The 16,776-nt window shown below is 39.9% G+C and overlaps 1 protein-coding gene across 12 annotated transcripts in view; it reads left to right on the top strand.

Moving 5' to 3' along the window:
• The window catches only part of atp2b2 (ATPase plasma membrane Ca2+ transporting 2), a 205,200-nt gene extending 199,105 nt beyond the window's left edge, over nt 1-6,095 (top strand). For 7 of the 12 annotated variants that reach the window (XM_079857210.1, XM_079857216.1, XM_079857212.1 and 4 more), the window contains one exon: nt 2,865-6,095. In XM_079857210.1, the coding sequence (XP_079713336.1) occupies nt 2,865-3,173 (309 nt within the window). In that variant the 3' untranslated portion in view covers nt 3,174-6,095. The remainder of the gene's footprint in view (nt 1-2,864) is intronic. The other 5 variants (XM_079857217.1, XM_079857207.1, XM_079857208.1 and 2 more) reach the window with 3 other exon arrangements.
• Nucleotides 6,096-16,776: the final 10,681 nt, after the last annotated feature.

Raw genomic sequence — 16,776 nt, 5'->3', positions numbered from 1 at the left:
ATGCCATCATCTTGGCGTGTGAGTCCCAAGATGCACCTTGTCCCCCGGGACTGCACTCGGAGTGTAGCCGCTCCCTGGGCGTTGGCGCAGGGTGCCTCGCTAACAGATGTTTGTAGAGCTGTGGGGTGGGCAACACCTAACACGTTTGCTAGATTCTATAGCCTATGTGTCGAGCCGGTTGCTTCCCGTGTGCTCTCTTCACATAGAAGCCAGTTAACACCGTAAGCTCCGCTCATTGTGTCGGCTTGCTGCGCCATTCCCCTCCTATGGACTGGATATGTGCTCCATTCTTGCTCCATTTGAGTTCCCCTTTAGCCGAACCCTGTTGAGCTCCTCCACACCCCTTCGGCATTGGACGTGGCGGAGCGTCCGATGCTAGGCCTACCACTCGTATGCACTGGTGGAACTTGGGTCCATATGTTGTGATCCCTACGGTGATCCCATATGTGTATTCTCCATGGTATGGCTCCCTGAGGCGAGCCCGTGTCTTTCCCTTGGCAGAGCTTGCTCTGCCGTCTCTGACGGTTGAGTCTCCCCCCTGTTATAAGCTGGAGCCACCACAGTAACATTCGATATGTTGTAGTGCCCGGTAATTCTCCCAATTCATATGTTTATCCTCCACATGTTACCTCCCTGCGGGCTGGATGTGGCTTCCGTAGCGTCCCTTCTTCCATCGAAAGGGCACGCTTTCCCAGTGTTATCCAAGTCTAACTGAGTAGTGGGTCTTGCGGAACAGCAGTGACTTCCCTGGCCTAAGCCCTGTCCTATCTCCGCCTCAATAATGTGGGGGGTCAGGAGGCTTTTGTCTAGGCACTGGAAGGTGGCAGCACTAGTGGCGTTTTAATGGGGATCCCAATCAGTACGGTATGTCCGACTACGTCGAACGTGACCGAACTGAAAGGGAATGACTCGGTTACGTATGTAACCCTCATTCCCTGAAGGAGGGAATGGAGACGTAGTCCTGTCGCCACTACTGCTGGTCCAGGCTCCGCTCGGCTCCTCAACGGAAAAACAAGTGGTGCGTGCATCCGCTTCCATGTTTATACCCGCGCTGCGGGGCGGAGCGTGAGATGCAAATCATTTTATCAATACTCGAAGATGGCAGGCTCACTAAGCGTGATCCCAATCAGTACGGTACGTCCGACTACATCTCCGTTCCCTCCTTCAGGGAACGAGGGTTACTAACCGAGACGTTTCACGCCCATAAACATGATGCGGAATAAAACAAATTGTGATTGGTTGCTTTACATGTCAGTCAGACGGCCTCTGGATGTTTTTTTGGCCAATGAAAGCTGCTGTTGAGTCTGCCGTCAGTCTGAAGGTCTGGCTACGCGACACTATAGGAACTATGAAAACGTTTCTCCGGTGTGAAAGCCCCTCTTGTGAACATCCCTTAAGGCAGGGATGTCCAGTTATGCTTTTGGAAGGCCAATGCCCTGGAAAGTTTACCTCCAACTTGCTCCAAACACACTTGCCTTGAAGTTTTTCTTCTGAAGATCCTGATTAACTGTGTTTAATTGGGGTTAGAGCTAAACTCTGTGGGTCAGTGGCCATCCAGGAGCAGGATTGGACATCCCTGCCTTAAGGCAGAATCCTAAGCCAAATAAAACCGCATAAGAGACGGATATGAAACATTCTACAGTGAACGCTGATTCCTCACTTGAATCGAAGAATAGCTCACAATGCTAGGCTGACGTTAGCATGTTACTAAGCTAATGCTCCAATAAGTAGTCCAGATAGATCTTGTCTATTTTAATTAGACTGAACTATTCATCTATGTTTTGCAGAATGGACTAACAGACACATTTTTTTTTATCTTAACCCAGTCCACTGAGACTGGCATTGCTTTATCAGTGAAGGACAAATGCAATGCTGCCTTAGAATTTGACTAGAATGATTTATCTTTGAATATCTTGTTGTTTAGATAGGTTGCTCACTAGGTTGTGGAACAGGACCATAGACCGTATTCATAATTAGTTTAGATTATTGTACTGTGTTTTTCCGAAAGTTTATTTGATATTGTAAACCTCTGAGGTGGAATATTAGCTACTCCCAACTATTAAAGTACTTCTATAAAGTTTTAATTCCACAGTAATAACTTATTAAGGGACTCTATTTTTTTTTTTTTTTTAGTTCTGTGAACCACAACAAAACTTTTCAGCCTATACTTGAGTGTTTACACAGAGACGCATGGAGTTTTTAAAAGAACAGACCTTTTGTTTGTTCTCGTCTTTTCTTATTCCACAGTCTGTGTGCCTGTGTTCATCTCCATATGGTGTTGTCCCGAGTTGCATGTTGTGTGTAGTCGTTGAGTTGGCTTGTCAAGCTTTTGGTTTGCTTCCATCATCGTGTTGTGACTCTATGCTCTTGAAGCATAGGATCTCCTGTCCCTTGCCTTTCTCGATTGAGTCTCTGTAGACTTCTACTCTTTCTTTTTTTTTCTTTGGCTTTGACTTTGTGTTTACCTTGAAACTCATCCTGGATCTACCTAATCTATTCCTCTTACCAACTTTCCACGAGATGTTTTCAACTTGCATGACGTTTTGTTTTTCCTTTGTTTTTAACTTTTTATTTTTGTTTTTGTTGAATTAACAATGCTTGTCTCTAGGTATACAACACATTGGACCTTACACTGTATACTGTATTGTGTACTGAACGGGACATAAGAGCATTGCCTATGTTTTCTTTATCGTGAGTTTGAGTTGCGTTCTTTTCAATGCAATCCTTAAACCGTCTCAGTGCACGGCAGAGTAAGTGAATTACAGATGTTTTCCAAATGTTCTCCACGGGTGTCCCTCCTTTCTGATGGGGGGTGTTCCAACTCACTTTACAACCTTTTAACACTGATCTCTTTCCTCACACAGATACGTGTTGTGAACGCATTTCGTAGCTCGCTCTACGAAGGCTTGGAAAAACCCGATTCCAGAACCTCCATCCACAATTTCATGACTCATCCAGAGTTTAGAATAGAGGACTCCACTCCTCACATTCCTCTTATAGACGACATCGACATTGACGACGAGGCGGCCAGGAAGAACTCCAGCCAGCCCACGTCTCCAAACAAGAACAACAACGCCATCGATAGCGGTATAAACCTGACAACCGACACGAGTAAATCTGCTGCTTCCTCCAGTCCCGGGAGTCCGCTTCATAGTCTGGAGACATCGCTTTAGCCATGAGATCTCCATAATCATCTTAAACTCTACGTTTAGAAGCACTCCGGAGTGCATGCGAACTGTTGACTGAAGGCGTGGTCGCGCCACTTTCTTTTATTGAACGCACGACTGACTCGGATGATCGCGGAGTGACTCGAGAAACTATATACAAGAAACCACGAGCGTAGGCACAGCGCTCCCATTTCCTGAGGAAACGACAGACTATTACGAGTAATTTAAATCAAATTCAGCTATTATCGTTGCTCCTGCATGAATGTACATTACCCAGGTTTTTATTCGGAAACCTTTATTTTTATTTAAACGGTTTGATTTGATTTGGTGGGACGTGCGGTGGACTGCTATTTTACGACAGCTTATCTGATTCACTGATCTGTGAGTATTGTGTGTGGCATGTATCTAATTGTATAGATTTATTTGGTTATTGATTAAGGTGTATCCAGGTCGCAGGGCTCAACTTGCACAGTAGATTTGCACCTGTCGGAAAAGAGAAACCCATGGAAATTAGAATTTATTAAGCGTACATATATATTTATAGACATATTATAAATATATATTTACAGAGTTTATCTTTATTTGTTGGCATGTTGCCTTGTTCTGCTTCAATAACTACTTTAACTTATTTATGTCCTAAAGAGAATGTAATTTGTTTACAAAACCTGTAGATACGTCCTGGTTTCTTTGTAGGGTTCAAAACCACGCAGCAGACGTAGTTGGAACAGCTCACGTTGTTCAGTACTCCTGTAATATCGGACTCTAGGTGTTTTATTACCAATTGTGCGCTGGACTTGCCTGCTATTTTGTCAAATAATGTAGATATTTTTAGAAGATAACAAAAGAAACCAAAATATAGTGGGATATATCATTAATGTGGCATCGTAGTATTAAAGTCGAGTGTCGGGATCGACGGCTCTGATCGGCCCCCGAGAAAATCCAATCGGTTCTGCTGGATTTGAAGGTTTCGTCGAAGTCAACGCTTGCAATGAACTTGTGGTCAGCCTCAAATGTGGGCATATATATATATCAGGTTGGGTTTAAATATCTTCTTTAGAAGTATATACTATTTAACATAAAAATAGTTTCAGTTCCGTGTGACCATCAAAAGCTGCGATGGGTTTTATGTTGGAAACGTGTAAACTAAGTTATATTTGGCATCTCTGTATGAAAATCAAAATTGTGTTCAAATATTGTGATCTATTGTGTTGATTCTTCTTTTTTGACATTTAATTTGTAGATTTCTTTTGGTTGAAGGAAATGAGCCCAGCTCCTGAGCTGACGACACTTTGAACAACTGAATTATGTAATGTAACGAAACAAAACCAATAAGGAATGTTGCTTTTGACTCTTTTCTTAAAAGAAAGAGTAAAACCCAAACCAACAACAGCAACAACAAAAAAATACACACACACACATACACATTTATGATCCTTTTCTGCACTATCCGGATATGAATGAATTTCTGTGGTGTAAATTTAGATGTGCTTCTGTGTTCAAATCAAGCTTGTCTTCCTGCAGTCAGTAAATATACTCTAGCATCTCAACAGTATTCACTAGTCGTTAACTATTTATTGTACTCTAGAATTAAAGGACAAATGGGCGTCTACCAGAAGGCACACTTATAAAGTCACCCATGTATTCATTAATATTCTTTGCAATTATTGGAAAGGCATGATGTCATACACTTAATATGCAACGCATTTTATGCCAAATTTTGACTTGTTTTCTTTTTTTCTTTTTTTTTTGACTATTTTCCTCATCAAGATAAGGTGCACAAGCTTTAACCGTTAGCTCAGGCATACTCAATGAGAGAAATATACAAAAAACCTTCTTTTTTTTCCCAGAAATCTTTTACCCTTTATCATGTTAACGGGATAGTTCACCTAAAAATGACAGTTCTGTCATCATTTGGTTCGTCTGCACGACTTCTGCACTATAGTCTTCTGAAGTTAAACAATACAGAAGATTGAAATGAAGTCATTATTTACTGAAAATCTTCACTCGTTTCTCCCATAACTCTTCTTGGCATGTTCGTGTGATGATGAACAGATATGATCTTTTCAATTGATAAGCCAATCCAGTTCTGAAAACTGATGCGAGTCTATCAGGAAATATGAACTGTTTGTTTTGGGGTGAACTATCCCTTTAACGTGTCTCAAGGCCTCATTCACAGCCATTCTCACAACTGTTGTACACTGACCAAAAGAATCGCCTCTGACGCGTTGAAAGTTTGTCTGAGATGTGTGTGGACTGCAATGACTCCAGACGAGATCTTTTACGGTATGACTGGCCACTTCAGTTCAATTCAGTTCAGTTTAGTTCTGCGCCCTGTGTTGACGGGCCAAATAACGGATGCAGTTTAAAATGTTTAACCAATAAATCGGAGGGATGACAGCATTCTAATAATCACGAATAATAATATTTCTTGCAATACATCAGCTTCTATGTACTGTACTTAGCAGCATGCGTTTTGTGGAACAAAGAGCATATGACGCCACAGGTACTTTTGGCGCACTAGCAATTTATGGGTAAATGAAAAGTGTTCATCCATCTTGTTTTTATGAATTTTATAATCTATACAATAATTGTAAATAAAAAACTCAATGTCTTTGTTCATTTAATACTATGCAAAAAGTCAAGCTTTCTGATTGTTTCTCATCTACCCTAGAGTGTGTTGCTGGAATGTTTGTGGTCTCAAAGTCAGTAAAACAAACAAAAAAAATATTGTGATGTAAATGATTTTCTAGCCTGAGAACATGAACTGACTCTTGTTGCTTCCCTGTCCATACCACGATTCCAGACGGGAGCGCAAGTGATACAAATGAAATGGAAGAAAAAATGGAAAAAAAAAACAACAAAAAAAAAAAAAAACAAAAAAAAAAAAACAAGCACTTAATAAATTCCCAGAGGAGCATGAAAAAAGCAGTGAGCAGTGTGTGTGATGTTTCATCTGATGTGCTGGGTCAAAGCTTTATGATGTGCTGAAGTCTGTCTGTCTGCTTTAATTCATTGCAACATTTCTTGATAATATCATGTGATCTCTAAACTCCACATGTAGAAAGTTTTTCCACATATGGAAATCCAGACCTAGATCTGAAAGATTAATGGTCTGGCATCGACTCATGAAACTCGGCCAGCTCGAGGGGCGGCACCAAGCATGCGTTTGAAAATCTCACTGCACGCCATTGGATAACACTACGACCAATCACAACAAGCCCCATACGCTTAGCTACCAGCAGAGCTAACTGGTAGATTAGACTCTTGCCGTATCCGGTCGGCAAAACAGCAAAAACGCCCTTCTTGCAAAGGAAGGATTCGAGCGGCGTCTTCTGTTCCTCTTTTAGATAAAAAGCCAAGTCTAACTCGTTCATTGTAGCGGCCAAAGCCGTTTCAAACAACTGCTGTTCATCCAGAGCCATCTTGCAATGTTTACTAATGACTTCGACGTCACAGCGCTGTCGTCATCTTTAGCTCCGCCTATATCAGATAACCCGATGTGATTGGTGCAGCTCGGATACAAGGGCATATTTAATGAGCATCATTACTCAACGCCAGAGTAACTCGCTGAGCAAATTCAACTTGTGCTCTCGCGAGAACTCTGGATTACCAGGGTAACACGATCATGTTATATTTTTGTTCATATCACTTGCAGTGCTGGGTTCAGACTACACAATATCAGCCTGATCCTTTAGACGTGCTGATGTGGAAACGATGATGGGTAGGGCTGCACAATTAATCAAATTTCTAATCGTGTTCTAAAGTTTCACTTTGTGTTATTTTGTCTGTTTTTAAGTGACTGGTGGCTCATACCAACATTGTGTTAAAAAAATAGTTTGAGACTGCTGTTTAATAGCTTAACCTCATAGGCCTACTGTTTATTAATCAGTTTTAGTCATATTCTTACAATTTATGTGTATGTTAAGTAAAGCTGGACAGTGCTTGTGTGTGTGTGTGTGTGTGTGTGTGTGTGTGTCAACAATCTTTGTGTAAACCAAATGTATTATAATAGGCCTATATAATTCCTAAAAACGTGGGTCGCGGTTTGATGACTTGGGGAAATGTGGGTCCCATGGCCAAACGGTAAAAAGCTATACAAAACATCATGTAACATTACATGTAAATTGTGATAATCGTAATTAATAATCGCAATTACAATTTCAAGGGAATAATCGACAATTCGGATTTTGGTAATAATCGCGCAGCCCTAACGATGGGCGTCGGGACACGAGAATCGATCGCTTCATCTCGTACAGTGTTTCCTCAGGGAAACGGCGAACGATAGCAGAAGAGCTTCAGCGATTCAGTGAGTGCTGGAATTAGCATTAGACTAATACAATCATTGTTTGTTTATACTCTTGTTTCCGGAAGTCAGTCGCTAGAAGAACCGCCTTCTCGATGACATCACGCATGTCATTAAAGATGCCGAGTGATGATTGGTCAGGAAGCAACGTGTAGTCGGACATGTTTCTTCTCCAAGACACAACAAGCATTTAGGAGTCAAAATCTCATAATCTGACACAGTGACTATCATAACAGACACAAATACTGTGTAGTCTGAACCCAGCATGAGTCTAATATGTTGTGTTTTTACTTGGATACATGTAATATAATAACAAACATTATCATAAAATTGACCCAAATGCTGTAAATAATAAAGTGCACTGGCAACGATTAATCGCATCCAAAATAAAAGTTTGTGTTTACATAATATATGTGTGTGTGCTGTGTATAATTATTTTGTATAAATAAATACACACAGAAAAATGTGTTATTTATATATAAAATATTTATATTTATATAATACAAATTATATATAAATATATATACAGTATATAAATGCAAATAGTTCTTAAATGTATACATGCATATGTGTGTATTTATTTATACAAAAAAATTATACACAGCACACATATTTATTATGTATAAATGTACAAACTTTCATTTTGGATAAGCTAAGGTGTTTTGGGGTATTTCTACTTACAACAATACATTCAGAACATACAGAACAAATTACTCAATGAGACATATAAGGAAATCATGTTTGAACAGATGAATATGAAAATTACATTTAGCAATCATTGGGAAACCAGGAGTGTAAAACCTTGCAGTTTTAGAGTAAAACGCTTTGGGAAATATATATTTAAATTTTTATATTTCAATAAGTAATTGTATTTCTGTTATTAAAACACACTTCTATGAATTTTTTTTAATTTTTTTAAAGTTCACTTCTCTTCCCTTCAGCAATAATCTAACAAGTGTCTTCTTTAAAAAGAGAGCAAACTGCAGTCTGTGCTTTTAAGCATTCAATATTTATGATTTAAGATGGAAATTTCATTTTCAGGTCTATGCTCAAAAAGAGAATAAATAAATAATGTAAAAAAATAAAGAATGAATAAATAAATGGATTATAACTATACAGTATATAACTACTACTGTATATATATATATATATATATATATATATATATATATATATATATATATATATATATATATATATATATATATATAATAAGTAAACAGATTCAGATACAAACAGATTGTACTGTTCTCTTCCACCTTACCCAAATTCCCCATAGACATGTATTGTTACTAACACTAGCCTAACCATAAAGCACAGTGTTTTTTCAACCCTACCTCATGCATATCACTTGAATAATGAACTGAGTTTCAGTACCTCGTCATAAACCATGCATTATAACTGAAAAAGGGTCACTGTAAAAATGACTAATAACAGCCTCAAATAGCAAATATCATCACTCCATTTACTTTTTAATCTAAGAATTTTAAACGATCTCTGTTCGACTCTTTAATTGTTCAACTATTGAGCTTGTTCAGGCCAATATAGGCACTGTTTACTGACCTTTATCTGACTAGATATAACTATTTGCCTCAAATGAGCACATTTTGTGAGCGTTTTTTTGAATTCATGAGAATCTTGCCATTTCCATCCATGCATTATTCCTTATATTTCAAATATTAACATTGTTTCTGTGACCCTTTAATTCTTCTCATGCATTTGTAAATGTAGGAATGATTTTATAAACTTCCATAAGATATTTTGGAGCACCTAACCACTTCTCAACCACTGAAGACACTAAAGTTTCCTCTGTATTGTTGACTTGTTTTCCCAGTACAAAGATCTACACATTCTTAAATCAAGATAAATTTACTTCATTTATTAAGTTTAAGTTTATTCTTTAAATGCGGCTGATTCAATTGAAAATCATACCCCAACATAAATGTCATAATGGCAAAATGATACCCCAATATTTCTAATTTCATCATGACGATAAAATCTGTTATGCGCATCGTGTCTCTGTCTGACACTAAAGGTGTCTCATTGAGAAGCTGCACGTCGAAAAGAGTTCAAAATGGACTCTGAGGGATCCTGAACATGTGTCGAGTTGGGAGTGAGAACATGTTTCACAACCAGATCAACCAGAAACCTACAGAACAACAACATACACCACTCTTCTTACCAGTCTACATCTCCTCCAGAACACACCAACACACACAAGAGCATTCTCGTTCACTGTTCCTCACTGGAATGATCTTTACAACCCTATATGGACAAATCCCTGAAGAGACACTGGAAACTCGTGTCTTCTGTGAGCACTTCATTTCATCCTGCTGACTGAAAACACCTTCTTTTATGCTTTTATGTGTTCTAGCCTGAAGACGATATTTGGATTGGAGACTTCTCGTGTCATCGCCTCCTTAAGAGGTTGTATTCCTCATTTGTACGTTGCTTTGAATAAAAGCATCTCATGAATAAATAAATTGTAAGATGTTTGTCATCAGTGTCAGTGTGACAAGCTCATCATGGCTGATTAACCCAACAGCGAGGAATCGATAAGAGAACAAAGTGTGTGTGAGAGAGATGATGTTCGGTTCAAAATGTTAATAATGTTGATATGACATGTAACACAACTGTGTAGTCATTCAGCATTCTCAGTACCACTTTATATTAGGTGTCTTTATATTAACATTTAAATGATTAATTTGATAAAATGCATGTATTGTGTATATGCATGTTTTTACATTGTACTTATATTTTGATGTAAGAAGTAGTTAAGGACACCTAATTATGATTACACTATAATCATAGGGGTGGTGTGGCGCAATGGATAAGACACATGCCTTTGGTGTGAGAGACCCGGGTTCGAATCCACTGTGAGACACCAATGTGTCCCTGAGCAAGACACTTAACCCCTAGTTGCTCCAGAGGTGTGCGACCTCTGACATATATAGCAATTGTAAGTCGCTTTGGATAAAAGCGTCAGCTAAATGAATAAATGTAAATGTAAATGTCTATAAAATGACCTCAAGTATGCTCATAAAAGGAGCTGGAGACTAATTTCCAACATTAATGCTGTTTGATGTGTGTGCCTCCAGTTATATTTCATATGTAAATGAGGATAAACAGACACAGATCGGCCAGTCATCACTATCAATCACTAGTCTTAACTATAAAGTCCATTGATGATGTTCAGTCTGTCTCGATCCCTCCAAATGAATCTCTTCCAATCGGACATTTTGTCAATCTGACCATTTTCTCAGTGTACACTTTCAAGTCTTTGAGCATTATGTGCTAATCTCTAGATAATCTAAATACTAATAATGTTATTATTACTCAAATTATTAGAAAAGTAAACAATTAAATGCTATAGTGTAAGACATGTTCCCACGATAAAGGGGTGAATCTTTTTTTCTCTATACCAACTTATTTCTTAATTCACTGACATCATGTGACCATGTGTGCTGGAATTCACAGAGAGAACACAAGAGAGCAGTGTTGAGTATTAAACAACAATGACACAGTGACTTTTCACAGCAAATATGATTAAGTTACAGGAATGGTACTGAGATAATCTGATGGCTGAAATAAACCTGATGTGAATGCAAAAGTAAACTGTGAATGTCTCTGACCTAACCCTAACCCTAATGAATGAAACCACATGATTATATGATCACTAGTTTCAGGCTGAAACAGGAACCCTTATATTTGCCGTCTTTCTTGGAAATCATTTGTTCCTCATCTGTAGATTTGAAAAGAAATTCTAGTTGTGACAATCCATCAATCGCCTGGGTATGTATTTTATCAATGAATTGAAACCAATTCCAACTTTCCCTCTCTCATATACGTGATATGTCTTTTTGTTGTATATGTGATTGTAAGTCTTTGCTATATTGTTGTAGCTTTTAACTGCATATACTTTGCAATCCTGACACTGAGAAACATTTACATCATCAATGAATGTAATGAAGTGCAAGTAAAAGATTTGTTTGCTTGTCCATTTTCTTTTTCGGTAGCTTGATGATCTGATAATGTCATTTTCATGAGTATCATGGTCATACATTTTTGGTCATTTAAAGTTCATATTTATGGTCTGTTTGTCCTTGCTGGGATGTATAAGCGTTCTTCATAACATAATATCATTTCCAAATAGAGATGCACCAATACTACATTTCTCTGTTGATGCCAATATCTGATTATTCAGAATGATATCTGCCGTTACGAATAACAATATGTTCTTATGGGAAATCTCTCCCAACTAATGCTGTGAACTATACAGGGAACCGTCTCATTTGGCAAATTACTGTAATATTAGAGGTTCAGTTAACATCAGAGCCTAAACTATTATATTCAACTACTGTTTATTTTCAGATATAACTGAAACTGTAATGTTTGTATACAGCTCATTTGTACTTAAGGTAGTTTAAATAAACTCTTGTCTTCATGGCAAATTTATTTAAACCTATACATATAATTAACAGTAAATAATCTGCTCTCTAGTGTCCTTTCTTTCTGCGTTTGTCAAGTGTGAGTTTCTTTACCGCTCGCAATACCGTTTTCCCTTTGCGCCACTGAAACTATGTTGGAAGGAATAAATACATATAGGTATAAACACAAATTTATATAAATTTCAATACTGAAATGACCTGATCTGAACTTTGTTGAAAATGACTTGTGAAAGGCTTGTGAAAGGCATTGTTGGTTTCCTCAGCAAAAGCCGCACAACGCTTGCAGTGTTATAGCAGATCTCTTCTAAAGATTTGAATCTCTCTAAATTGTCTAAACCAATAATGCACAGTGATCACAACATCAGTCTATGTGAGATAAACTGTGGATTATCTATTATCGCTTTGGCACAAAATGTGTTCAATGACGATCTTTCAAATTACATAAATTCTTTTCTCACTTCGAAAAAAAAAACAGTAAAACTCAATGAACCTACAGGCTACATATCCTTTTCAAAATATGAAAAAAAATAATACAAAAGACTGCACTTTACTATATTTTTACACTGATACCATATTGAAATATTTTGTCGATCTAAAAAATTAGACTATCAATGCAATTAGATGAAGCTGAACGCCTACGCATGTGTACGTCTTTCAATTTAATTTCATCTATACAAAAGGGGAAACTATGGAATAATTTCGTACTGTAATGTAAATATGGACCGTGTAGCATCTACTGGATGGCTGGGGAGATGTGTATGTTTGGGTGGGTTTGCACGGTTGAAATGGTTTAAATTGTTTGATTAACTTGCACACCTGTTGTTCATTTCGTTGGTTAGTCTGTGTATTTAAGCCCTGTGTTTCTCTCAGTGGATTGTTTGTTCTCGTCATGACATGGTTGGTTGTTCTGTTCCAGTGTCTGAAATGATATATTCCTGAGTACCTTTTAGTTTGTTAATAAATCTCAAACTTCTGCAATTAAATTCTTCCACTCATCTTTAATTTGCAACCAAAGCATGACAGCTATTGGTGTGTGTTTGTTTGTTTTAAGACTGATCAAGTGTTTGTCAGGTGAAACCTTTTGCTAGTGTTATGGAAGAATGAGTTGAATTGAGACACGAATTAAGTGTTTTGGTCGTTTTAGTGCATTTTGAATGTGAAAAGAACTGCTGTGTCAAGCTGAACGTTGGTTAGGAGAACTGTAGGTATTGAGAAATGTGTCCTAGCGATTGTAAAAGGGTGCCAGTGTAGGGCAAAGGATGTAATGATGTGTTCATATGGAGGACGTCATGCACTGACGTTTTCATTTATTGTGTTGTGAAAGTAGAAAAAGAGTCATTTTGGTTGCTTGGGAATTTTGAGTTCAGAAACATACAATATGTTTTAATAGTACTGTGAACTCTATGTCACAAGATCAAGCAAAATTTGATTCGTTATGTAACAATTTTATGCTTCGAACTGACCGCAGTAAAAACTGGTGCACGTTATATGTTCTTGAACACATCATTCCACGAGCAGTTTCCTTTCTATCATTCATCAGGACAATGTGGTTGGCAAAATGTTAAAGGCATGTTGTACTAAAGTACACAAGCCCACCGTTACATAAGTTTAGCCTCGGAAGACTATTCGCTTTCCCATCATACCTTGCTGCTGATCTCTTAGTTAAACAGCTTTTATTGTGGATCTTGAGGTGACCTACAAACTGCATCTAGTTTTTGTATAATTGAAGGTGGTGGTAGTAAAACTCTCAGAATGCCGAAGCAGTAAAAACTTGCAAAGTTTGTGCAACGGAGAGAGGGAGATGGAGGACTCTAGGAAGAGGGAGAAAACTGAAGGATCTCCACATCAGGAACGCTTCATTTGCATGCAGTGATGTGCCTGGCACTACTGATGAATATCTAGTGAGCTCCCACAGGCGGTCGCAGATTAATGCAGAATGAATTCAAGTCCATGCGCAGGCTGATTTCCCCGAAGAATGGGCCTTTATCTGGGCCTGGTTGAATCATGCTGCTTTCCTTTTGCAGAATGGAGGGAGAAGTAATTGACAGTCCTTTAGAAAGTGCCAACACTGGTGCTTTTTTGGAAGGGATTGATTTTGAAATTACACTGCCCTGGGGTCTTTAAAGACTGGGCTGGAAAATGCAGGCCTTTAGTAATTGTTCTAATGAGATCAGCATACCTATGGTTCCTGTTAGGGAAGCCCGTTTGTAGGAATGACATGGGAAAAAAAGAGAACGCCCTAACAACTCCCTCCCTCCCTCGCTCACTCACTCACTCTCCATCACACCCTACACCAACCAAAATTGAGAGAGTGAAAAACAAAGCCACACTTTCAAGAATCCTGTTGCAATTTTGCATCCAGTTTGCATTGTAGTTTCTCTCTTTTTTGTGTGGCTGTAGAGTTAAAACCTGTGCTGAAGAGTCAGTAGCACGCTATTGCGCTAGAGGACGAGAATGATAAAAAAAGTGAGGAGGGATTTCTAGCAAATGAGTTGATTTTACAAGCTAGTTCATAAGGCTGGTCTTGAGGGTTACAAAAGGATTTAGCTAAATCTGAAATATTTTTGTCATCTAATAATATTATTAACTTTTTCCCCATTAGCGTTTTATTTAAAAACATTGACATCCAGCGCTAGCATTTTTTATCATTTTCACAAAAGTTTCATGGCCCCCAGTACATTTTATTGTATGAATATCTTAACATGCAATATATCCAAAGAAAGAACAGAGCCTCTTAAAAAATTAAAAAATAAATGTAGCTATGCATATCTTATTTATCAACACTTGAACAGGTATTTAGAACAAAAAGCTGAGAAAATCATGTCAAAAATGTCAGCCCAAACAACAGCAACATGTGTATAAACCACACTGTATTAAAGAGACAGCTCACACAATGAGTCCAAGTAAATACCTCGCTTACAAATGTGTCCTGCAGATCGGTATACGCAACCACTGAAGATATTAGAGGACATGTTTGTCGTAAGAGTTTATAGTAAAAATATAGCATATCAACAGTGATCAGCAATAATGATAAGCCTAATACTCACAATAAAAATAATTAGGTCATATAGATCATAACACAGTCTCGGAGGTGAGAAGTGGATTATCCTTCACCTGAAATGTTTGTCTTTTCATCCTGAAATGCGAGGCAAATGTTGGATCACAATAATTAGGAACCACAGTTCCCTTTCAGTCAAGAACGTCTGACGTAGTCGACGTTGACTGAATGGGATCACGCTAGGGAGCCTAACTTCTTCGAGCATGCTTGAACGAGCCAATGCGCGCAATGGCGACGTGAATTTGCATCACGCGCTCCACCCCGCGAGGCGGGTATAAATACGGAAGCGGATGCAAGCACCATCTGTCTTTCGCTTCGGAGCCGATCGTTCTCTATGACGAAATCTCTGAAGAGTGTTGTTTCTACAATGAGCGAGTGTGTCGGTGCTTCTTCAGGAAATCCCTCCCTGGCTGGTGTTCTACAGCGCGAGCAGCAGTGGTCACGAGCTCTTTGAGCACTCAACTGCTGTTCTAACAGCATCACATTCTGTTTGTGTTTGTTTGTCTGACGGCCGGTTGAGGGCGAGAAGAGTGATTGCTTCACTGGTACAGGCTGCACCATCCCTGTCAGTGTTGCAGCGATCATTCCCCTGGGTGCTCCGGCACTGGTGAGAGGTTTCATTTTCTGAAAGAGCAACGGGTGCGTTTGCATCTTTTTCAAGATGTCATTCCGCCCGTGCATTTCTGGATGTGGTCATTCCCTGTCCCCTTCTGACGGTCACAATTGCTGTGTCACGTGTTTGGGTGTTCAGCATGCTGATGCAGCTTTTGTGGATGGTTCATGTTCCCATTGCGGGAATATGACTGTCTCGGTGTTGAGATCGAGACTCGCCTTCGTTCGCGAGGGTACTGTCCCCATTTCCACGCCCCACCCTAGGGTGCTGTGTGGGATGGGTGATCGGAGATCAGTGATGGAGTTTCCGCCCGGTAACCATTCCCTGTGGGCTCCTCACTCCTCCATCACACCGATGGCGGTGGAGCCCCCTGTTGAGAGTACTAGTCTCTCTGTAATGGACCGACTAGATGTCTCGCTCGCCACTCCCCTAGAGGACAGGATGTCGATCGCAACATTGCAGGGTGAGCTGACCTTTGGAGATGACGACTCGGCTGCGTTATCCCCTCCGGGGAGTTTAACGTTGCCCGAGCCGGATCCTCAGTTGTCAGCTATGCTGAAACGGGCCGGCGAGGCTGTCGGGTTCGAGTGGAACCCTCCACCGTGTCCCGCTCAGTCTCGGTTGGATGATTGGTATCTCGGGGCGGGCTGTGCTGGTTCTCAGCCCGCCGCCCCAGTGCCCTTCTTTCCCAAAGTGCATGCGGAGCTTACTAGATTGTGGACGGCACCTTTTACTGCCGGAAGCGACCTGGTGAGTTCCTCCCCCCTCACTACCCTTGAGGGAGGAGCGGTGAAGGGTTACGAGGCTATTCCCTCAGTCGAGCAGTCTGTCGTGCCGCACTTGTGCCCGACGGCCACTGCGGACTGGGTCGAGGATCCTCGTTTCCCCCCTCAGGCCTGTGGTTGCAGTGACATGCACGAGGGTAGTCTAGGCCGTGCGCTCACCAGTGAGCTCCGCACTGCAATGGACTTGGCTCTCCGGAGCACAAGTGTTGCGGCCTGTGCGGTCGGCCTGGCGATGTCCACCCTGGTGGTCCAGGAGTGCCACAGTTGGCTCAACCTGGTTGATTTATCGAATGCGGACAAGGTTCGGTTCCTGGACTCCCCAATTTCCCAGGTTGGGCTGTTCGGCGACGTGGTAGAGAACTGCACCCAACAGCTCTCTACCGCCCAGGCGCAGTCAGTACA

The sequence above is a fragment of the Squalius cephalus genome (assembly GCF_949319135.1).
Source record: "Squalius cephalus genome assembly, chromosome: 22".
NCBI classification, from domain to species: Eukaryota; Metazoa; Chordata; class Actinopteri; order Cypriniformes; family Leuciscidae; genus Squalius; species Squalius cephalus.
This window is presented reverse-complemented; position numbering and strand designations above follow the sequence as displayed.